The 9,698-nt window shown below is 41.5% G+C and overlaps 1 protein-coding gene across 1 annotated transcript; it reads left to right on the top strand.

Moving 5' to 3' along the window:
• Window positions 1-329: 329 nt before the first annotated feature.
• Window positions 330-9,670, top strand: mpi (mannose phosphate isomerase). The gene is made up of 8 exons (XM_010747283.3): window positions 330-452; window positions 985-1,112; window positions 3,008-3,208; window positions 3,723-3,864; window positions 3,951-4,130; window positions 4,676-4,849; window positions 5,844-6,052; window positions 6,359-9,670. Exons 1-8 carry the CDS (start codon window positions 437-439, stop codon window positions 6,575-6,577), a joined length of 1,269 nt encoding a protein of 422 aa, XP_010745585.1. The 5' UTR covers window positions 330-436; the 3' UTR covers window positions 6,578-9,670.
• Window positions 9,671-9,698: the final 28 nt, after the last annotated feature.

Genomic DNA, 9,698 nt, shown 5'->3' with positions numbered 1-9,698 from the left:
GAGTGTGCAGTTTTTCCTCTCCCCAGGCAATAATCTGCAGTAGAATTCAATACACCATTACATCAGAGGCCTCTTTCTATAGTAATATTATGTAAAACCACATCAAAGGCAATAGAAAAAAGTAATGACAATAAATAATGATAAATAAATTAAGATAAAATGGTGAAAGGCATCACGTTAACATTAAACTAACGTCACGTTATTTTCACGTTAACATTAAACTAACTTCACGTTATTTTCACGTTAACATTAAACTAACGTCACGTTATTTTCACGTTAACATTAAACTAACATTAAACTAACGTCACGTTAACATTAAACTAACATTAAACTAACGTCACGTTAACCTGATAGCCTACAGAGTGGAAAAAAAATTCAATGAAGCCATTGGTCGAGTCATGACGTCACTCGCGCTCTGACAGCCGACGTCGCAGTCATGGAGGAAGTGAGAGGTGAGTGAGATTTTCTCCTTCTTAACTGTTTCTAATCATCTTCCGCCGGCAAACATTCAGCCAGCTCACGGCGCCACGGTTCATGTATGTTACGTGATACCTGACACACGTTATACACACGACGAGAGGGCGTCGCCGAGCCTCCGCATCTTTAATTCAGCCGGCGTTGTGTTTGTTTGATGGGGAGCGGATACTGTTTGAAGCGGCTCTGTTAGCACCACTGTGGAATAACACGTAGCATGGCCTTTTGGCCACGTATTAAATGTCTGCAGTCATACGACAAGTGCACATTTGATTCAAAGCGGCGAACAGACTCAGTCCATCGCAAATGGAAACCTGCTTACTGTGTATGTTTCTGTCAATGAACGCTGCATCGTCAGCTGGTCGGTGTACTGCCAAAAAATGTATCCCCAGCGGAATCTGCTTCCCCGGTTCCACTGTTTTATAATGAGGCCAGTGGAATATACCGGAGTCACTCCTGTATTTGCTTTTAGTCTTTGAAATGAACACACTAAATGTGCTCCCTCCTCAGTGTTTCCTCTGACCTGTGCTGTGCAAAATTATGCATGGGGGAAGATTGGTGTGGACAGCGAGGTGGCCAAACTGGTGGTCGGTGGAGACCCGCTCGCTGTCATAGAGGAAGGCAAGCCCTACGCAGAGGTAAGATTATTACTGCTTTATGTCATTACACTTAACCCCCATACTCAAAGAGCGAATGGGAGGTGTTGTAACTATTATTTTATTTCTAAGGGGCCATGCTCAATATTAAAAATTAAAGTTACCATCTGATCCATTGCACAAGAGTTTTCATCTGCAGGGTCCCGGGCAGGTCAGTGACAGCCAACAGCAGTAGTCAAACTAGATAAACTAGACAAACAAGACATAACACACAATACAAAAGACACACACACAAACTGTGTCAGCACCATGCGTATGTTAGACAATTAAAAGCTATTTATATTAGTACACCGGGCAAAAGAAATCAAATACAGAGCCAGACTTGGGTTTGATTCTTTAATTTGAAATGAAAGTTACGTCTAAAACTACAACTCTTCATGTCCTGGCAGGACGTTCTGAGTTTTGGCGTTCACGGATAAAGCACACTGCCATAAAGAGTGCGGTACAGTCGTTATCTCTACGAGATATTCTTGTGGATTTTCCAGAGTTCTCCAAACAAAAGTGAACACAGTCATGTCATGGAGGAGGGCCCAACCATGTAGAATTCTCCTGGCATGCATAAATGTCTTGGCTGCATCTAGAGAAAGACAGTTTATAATTAGTTAATGCTTTCCTGATATTAAGATTTGGATACATTATTATGGCAATATGTAATGGAAGTTTGAGGATGCATATATAAGATGTGTGAACATGAACAAGCATAAGTGAAGTCAGAACAGTCATCAGAGGAGTATGGTGTTTTAAAAAAACAGAGATACAAGTTTATTGTCAAAGTTGGATGAGAATTTTCCTGAAATGTAAATTTGACTTCAAAATATTTTCTTAGGATAAAGACACAGATTGTAACACTTATGGTTGGCATGATAAGATCTTGGCTCTCCAGTGTTCTTCACAATCTGCCTCAGTACAAAGATGCTTCATGTTGTTCCTCCGTGTCTTGGCAGAGGGCCTTGTTCCCTCCATGCCTTTCGTAAGTCTTTCCTTATTTAGGCACAGTGGCTCTGCAGAGTTTGTTGTGAAGGTCATTAGTTCAGGCTATGGCTGTGGTGACATTTTCACGTATCACAAGACACATTCATGTCACACGCCACGGTCATCTGAGGTTTCATGCTTATAGTCAGAGGGCGGTATGGATGATTAATCCTACATTACAGCACGTGGATTATCATTAAGCATGTCTGCGACATGTTGGTCTAACAGTTATGTGTCCTATTATTAGCACTGTTGTTAAGTGACACATAATTATGACCCTTGAGTGTCTGTCTTTATGCAAATTGATAGACTGTACTCAAAAAGCAGCAACATGTTAAGAGCCCCGTTGATACTGGAATTCTGGGGCTCATACCGATATTATGGAGTAAGAAACTTTGCATATATGGGCCAAAACAAGAAGTGTCAGTCGGGCACTAATGTTAATACACTGGAAGTTTCCTTTAGATCGAAAAGCACATAACTATAAATCATTGACAGAATTTTATTGGAATAGTGCAGAGACTGTAATCATGACCCGGGTTACAGAGGAAAGCCTGGACTATGAAGGTTGCATATCTGAGCCTCACGGCTACAGTGTTTGTCCACCAACATGTGTGTGTGTGTGTCCTTGAGAGATAGTATCTTCATTTACATTGAAGTCATTAGAGTAACCCTCTCATGCACAGTAGTTTAATGAGTGACATGGTTAGGATTGCTCCTTTCTCACTGAGCATGAATCACTTTGGATTACAGCATGAGATGCATTAGGTAAATGTAAGTGTATGACAGCAGAAGCTTTCTCTCAGAAGACACATGTCTACGTCTTCTTCAGCCCATTAATACAAAGAGTATTTTGAAATTCCAGTATTACATTCTGTTGACGTGATCTCTGCTGTGTCTTCCAGTTGTGGATGGGTGCTCACCCAAAAGGTGATGCCCAGATTAAAGACAACCGGATCGCACAGACCACACTGGGTCAGTGGATCGCTCACTTCCCTGCCAGCCTGGGCTCCAAGGTCAAAGACACCTTCCACGGACAGCTGCCCTTCCTCTTCAAAGTCCTCTCTGTCAACACAGCCTTGTCCATACAGGCTCATCCCAACAGAGTGAGTACACATACACACACACACACACACACACACACACACACACTGAACTAGATTTTTCTGTTTGAATACATTAAATGTAAACAAGAAAGCTTCAAAACTAAATTCATTTTAACATTTTATTCATAATTTGGCAGAAAGGAAAACAAAAGCTATGAAGGATAAAAATGAGTACAATGTGACTAAAGACTAAACCTGAAATGGCAGCAAAAACCTGTCTAAAGGTGTTGAGGACTACTACATGTGTAGAGAGAGCTGACAGGAAAGGTCTGATAAATCTCCTCGAGTGATGTCACTTGAGTCAGAGTCAAGTTTTAAAAATGAGGCTATATTAATTAGCCATTACTACTGTCGGTGGTTATTATGGGTAATGTAGGCACCAGATTTTCAGAAGCATCCCTGGACTTAAAAGGCTGATACTTTAGGCTTGGCTGCATTTATTTTCTGTGTATTTGGTACTCTGCCTGCCCTCTTTAGTTACCCTCTTTCTTTTATGACATTATGGTTTGGTCAGGAATTAGCGGCTCGTCTTCATGCTCAGTTTCCGGAGCACTATCCAGACAACAACCACAAGCCGGAGATGGCCATCGCTCTGACCCGCTTCCAGGGACTCTGTGGCTTCAGACCAGTGGAGGAGATCCTGGGATTCCTTACATGTGAGTCTCAAAGTCCCGCAGGGTCAAGAAAGTAAAGTAGTTTGAGGGTAATAAAAACATACCATGTGCATTTGTGTGTCCATCAGCTGTCCCGGAGTTCCGCGCTCTGGTGGGAAACGAGGCAGCTGAGGAGCTGCAGTGCAGCATGGGAGATGCGGTTCAAACCAGCCAGGTGCTGAAGAAGTGCTTCACCAGGATGATGAACTGCGAGAAGAAGGTGTTCGTAGATCAGCTCAACATGCTGGTCAAGAGAGTCACCGAAGAGGGTAAGGAGGCTGCGAGGGGAGCTCCAAACAGCAGAAAACAAATACAAATATGCTGCTTTGATTCAGTTTGTTTTCATTAACATTTACCAGTCAAACACTGCATGTGTGTAGAAATGTAGTATTTTATGTGCTTTTCTTTGTTGCATGCTCTAATGCAGTCTGACCACGAGAGGCTTTCTCAATAAGTGACACAAGTGAACCTAAAAAGGAGGGTTAGCATTCTCACAAGTTTAAAGTTAAAACACTGAATGAGGTAACATTTCATGAAGCAGTAACGGTAGTGAAATAACAAAACATTCATTGAATTTAAGCCAGATTTCTATAATAATAGGCTCTGTCACACTGTTCCTCATGGTTAAAATGCTGCAGTCTGCTGCATGTGCTGCTGTTCTCAAGGCGAGGCAGTAGCACTGTGCATATCTTTCTATGATGCCACCACCAGGAGGCACCAAAATCACATACATATATACATATTCTGATCCTTCAACTAGAGACCCTTAAAATAAGAAAACATAATCACACATGGATATTTATTACATGTGCAGGTGCTGCAGGGAAGGACACATCAAGCAGCAACGGCGACCTGTTGCTCCGCCTCCACTCCCAGTACCCCGGAGACATTGGCTGCTTCTCCATCTACTTCCTTAACCACATGACCCTGGAGCCAGGCCAGGCCATGTTCCTGGGAGCCAATGAGCCGCATGCTTACCTTTACGGAGGTCAGATGAAGCTGTTACCTTTTTATATTCGTGAGATTTGGTGCTCCAGATGTTATCCGAGCTGAAGCATAACAGTAGAATGTACCTGAATTCCTACATTGTTGCTCCAGTGTTCCTGTATGACCGAGAAGCAGCAGATGAAGTATTAAATGATAATGCTGGCATTAATATATATATTTTTTTTTATAGTGTTGACCAATCCCATGAAAAGCCAAAAAGGAACAATGTGTTAGTGTGTCTGCACTGTGTCCCATGCCCCAGGGCCACAAATATAAAGTTTCATTTTTCAAAAGACACAGTAGATACTCAACCAGCTGGATACTGTAGTTTTTAGCAAACATTACTCAAACAGAAATAAATAGAGCATTCACTGAGACTACTTTTAGCTGCCAATTAATACACGCGTTGCTCTCATGAGAGTTTTCTGCAGCAGGAACTGGACCCAGCCATCTGTGACTAGAAAATTAGATTTTATTTTAAATGAATTACTCAGTAAGCAAAAACAAGCATTGATGAAGTTGTGACAAGCAACAAAGCACCAAATATTGAAAAAGTTTTGTTGTCACAAACATACTCAGAGAGGCTCTACAGCCACAAGAGGTGTGTGTGTGTGTGTGTGCGTGTGTGTGTGTGTGTGTGTGTGTGTGCGTGTGTGTGCGTGTGTGTGTGTGTGTGTGTGTGTGTATGCGTGCATGCGTGTTCACTTTTATCTTTAAATTGTAAGTCTTGCCTTTGGTATCACTGTTCCTGTCCAACCACATATCCATTCCACATTTAAGTGTAAGTTTACACACGTTGTCAAAAGGCAGTCTGTGAATAGTGAAACCGTAGAAGTAGATAAGGCAGGTGGAGGAGGTGGAGGAGATGAAGTAACTTGTGTAATGCGTTTAACATCTCGTCATAAGAGTATCTGAGGATTGATTTTTCCATTTGAAGGTGAGTCAGCTGACGGCTCTGCTTGTTTAAAACTCTCTGTCTGTCCATTCACGTCCAGACTGTATCGAGTGCATGGCCTGCTCAGACAACACGGTGAGGGCTGGCCTGACACCCAAATACATTGATGTCAACACGCTGTGCGAGATGCTGAGCTACAGCCCTGCTCCCGCCACTTCCAAAATCTTCCCGTGTGTCCAGGATGCTTCAGACCCCTGCGTGTCCTTGTACGACCCCCCAGTGCCAGACTTCACCGTCATGAGGATACAGGTAGGAAATCTCAGTTAACTATAGAAGAGGCATATTTAAAGACATCTAACTATAGATGTTATCATTTGGACAAATGAAATGTGACAGCTGCCTAAAGGTTAGTCCATGTTACTTTGTCCTGCTTGAATCATCTGCTAATGTATCTTGTCTCATAATTCACTGTTAGACTTAGAACATTATCAAAATATCTGTTACACTCATGCATGTGAACAGAAGCTAACAGACTGACTGGTATAATAAAACTTTAAATTACTGTACTTAAAATCTTAAGTTGCACACAGAAACAGCCTCCCGTCCCTCCTGCAGGTACCAGCCTCAGTGAAGCAGTACACCGTTGCTCCGGTCGACAGTGCCAGCATCCTCCTGGTTATCGGAGGCGATGCCACGGCAACTTCTGCCGCCGCCCTCTCTGACGTCATGCTGAGGCGGGGCAGTGTCCTGTTTGTCTCGGCCAATGAGAGCGTCTCCCTGCACATCACCTCCCAGTCGGGGATGAACATGTTCCGAGCCTGCTGCCTCCTGTAGTAGCTGTGAGTGTGTGGCTATGTGTGAAAGCTTATTTACTACCCGTGTTTGTTTTCCTCTGGTTTGACTCAGAAAGGCTTACACCGTGTTATGGATTGTGCCCAATGATTGCTGTGCACTTTTAGGTTTGCTAAAGAAGCTTTCAGAGGTGTGTTGATGCCCGTCTGTGCCCGCTGCCCTCCCCAATGCCAACCTTAACTCGACCTGCCGACTGCTGTCTCGCCTGCAGCAGTGTTCCTTAGCTTTAAAGTCCAGCAGTAATCCATGGCTGCTGGATTTTAACTGATTTTAACTATTGAACTTTCTTTTCTTTTTTTTACCTGTAGTGGTGCGATTACATCTTGTAGAAAAAGCAGATCTCAGATTCTTCATAGGTGCTGCACAGAGGACACATGCTAAGAATAAAAAGCAAAAATATGTCCACAACACTGAACTGGACCTAATATAAAAAAAGTGCAAAGTACTGTTGCTAGGTTCCAGATGAGGCTTATGATGAAAATGTTTGTTCTTGACCTTAGTAGATACACTAGATACTAAAAAACATAGAATATGTTTTTTATATGTATAAAAAGGGAACTGTAGCACACTGACTTGTAGCCATACATTCACCAGCCACTTCATTAAGCACACCTGTACAATCTAATGTGATCCCACAAAGCAGCTGTGCTGTAAATTCTGCCTTCACAAAGATAATGATGTTCAGGAGCCAAAATATCACCATCCAGTATAACACCACCACCCACTACGCCTTCCATAATAAACAATTCAATTTTATTTGTAAGATAAGATTGACTTTAATCATTCCACATTGGACAAATTGCCTTGTCACAGCAGCACGTGCACACAAGACTGATAATAAATTACTCATAAGTAAAAAAGTGATGAAGTCATGCTGGTGTTGAAGAGTCTGCCAGCTGTTGGAATGAAGGAGCTGTTTAAGGCCTCCACAGTCTCACACAGGAGGTAAGAGGAGTTCTTCATGAAGGATGTCAACTTTGCTAACATCCTCCTCTCACCCACTTCCTGCTTACTGCAAACCACGGTGCCACGGCAACAAAAAATATAGTGCTGAGTCATAACTGTTCTTAACAAGCTATGACTTGACACTTTACATATAGAGCAGGTTCTCTCTGTATTCTAATCCTTTGCCATAAAGTAGATATCTTGAAGCTTTGTACAAGTAGACTTCATGTCAAAGCTGTGACGGATTACATTGTACAGGTGTATCTAATGAAGTGAGGAGTGTATGTGTAAGTCTGGAAAAAGCTTGCAAACAGACCTAAAAACCTTGTTCATGCACAATTAGTTTTTTTACTAGTTGCCCTTCAGCATTTCTGACATTTCTCCTTTTTATTCCTGATAATTCCAGCTGTGTGTTCTTCTATCCCAGATAAAGATGACACAAACTGATTTATTCAAACAGCACTGAAGCAGGGTAGGGGATATGTTTACACTGGTGAGTACACCACCACTCACTGCTTTGTATGGCTACAGTACCACGCTGTTGAGGACTGAGCATGTCTGTTATCACTGGTGCAACTACCTGTTTTATCATTTTAGTTTAACTCGAACAAGTGAAGATCCTCCTCTGGGAAAAATCCATTGGTAGTATATGGACAGTTGAGAGTATGTAGTGTAATTCTGAGATGCCTGTGCATGCTTGATTTCGAGCAGTAAAACTGGAGAGGCCCTCGGCTGTGATAACGTGCGAGCTACGTTAATCACAGTGAAGTCGACCTTGGAAAAGTATTACTGCTTTACTTACTGTTACCAGCGCATGTTTACGGTCTGGAAACTTCTCCTCAAAGTAATGTACAATCATGAATTAAAAATGAAAAAAACATAAAAACAAAATGGGAGCAAGCAAAAAGGGCCTCTAACTATCTTCATCCCATGATGCACGACAGCGTGGGAATCAGGAATGCATATTGATTCAAACTCCAGGTTCTATATGATTGAAAATGCACTACCGCTGCTTGACACACAAACTATTATGACCCAAGCCGGTTTACACGTCCACGTCGTCTTGTACAGTCGTACAACAAAATGCTGCGTTCAATTTTATAGTACTACAGAAGTCATCATATCTGTATTTCTGAGTATTTGAAGCCAAATTTTTCAGACTTTGCATGTTTTCTTGTTTGTAATGATTCATCAATGCGTGACGTTATGACATCTGCAGGTCACGTTTTGTCTTTACACTAAACTCTTTTATGGTGACCACTTTCCAGCATGTCCAATAATATCGCAACTAGATATTCAGTATGGTGCAAACTCTTCCGGTTCACACCAGGGTCAATCTGAACTCAGTTATGAAGTGGTCTTGTTGCGACACTTTTTATAGGTCATCTTGAATCAAATATTTGAGAATGAATGCTCGATGAGCCTGCCAACATACCAGTAAATATTTCTCTAAACAGTTTGACTTGAATGACTACAGTGAATTGAGCCAACGTGGGTAATGCTTTTGCCTACGTCATGACCACGTCAGTGATGTAGGTTGATCTTTAATATGGATGCACTTAACATTTAGTTGTCTGTCGTTTTTCTCAGATCGTTGAAAGTGGGAGAATATTAAGAAATAGAAGGTTGTTAATAGTTCAAATCACCGCATCGTTTTGATTAAAGAACCATTACCTCAATCTCTTCCTTCTGTCTGTCTAAAATCAAAGTTATTTTTCACAACGACCTGTTTGCCGTCTTTTCAACACGTTTAATTTAGAATCTTGTAGAGGTCAAAAAATGTTTCCAATGGTGACTGATTTTAATTTATCCGTTTTGTCTTTCACATCTTTGTTACTGATATTGTTTTTAGTTACCTTAGTTCATTTTAACACTGTACGTCCAGGACTTTGCACAGAAATCATTGTACAATTTTTTTTCATGTTTAACTCATGTCCTTCAAATGCACATAATTCTGAAGGCCACACTGTTTCACCTTTCACATTTTATTTAACTATGGTGAGAACATTTCTTGGAATATTTCTCTAATGAAGGCATGGTTATGCATTTTTGATTATGGTGATGCTGTAGCCTGGGACTGCAGAGAACATGTGTGTCAAAGTGGTTTAATAAAGCCTTGTTCTGTTACTACATGGTATGAACGCCTCATTATTTTTAA

Source organism: Larimichthys crocea, chromosome XIV (assembly GCF_000972845.2).
Source record: "Larimichthys crocea isolate SSNF chromosome XIV, L_crocea_2.0, whole genome shotgun sequence".
In the NCBI taxonomy this organism is placed as follows: Eukaryota; Metazoa; Chordata; class Actinopteri; family Sciaenidae; genus Larimichthys; species Larimichthys crocea.
This window is presented reverse-complemented; position numbering and strand designations above follow the sequence as displayed.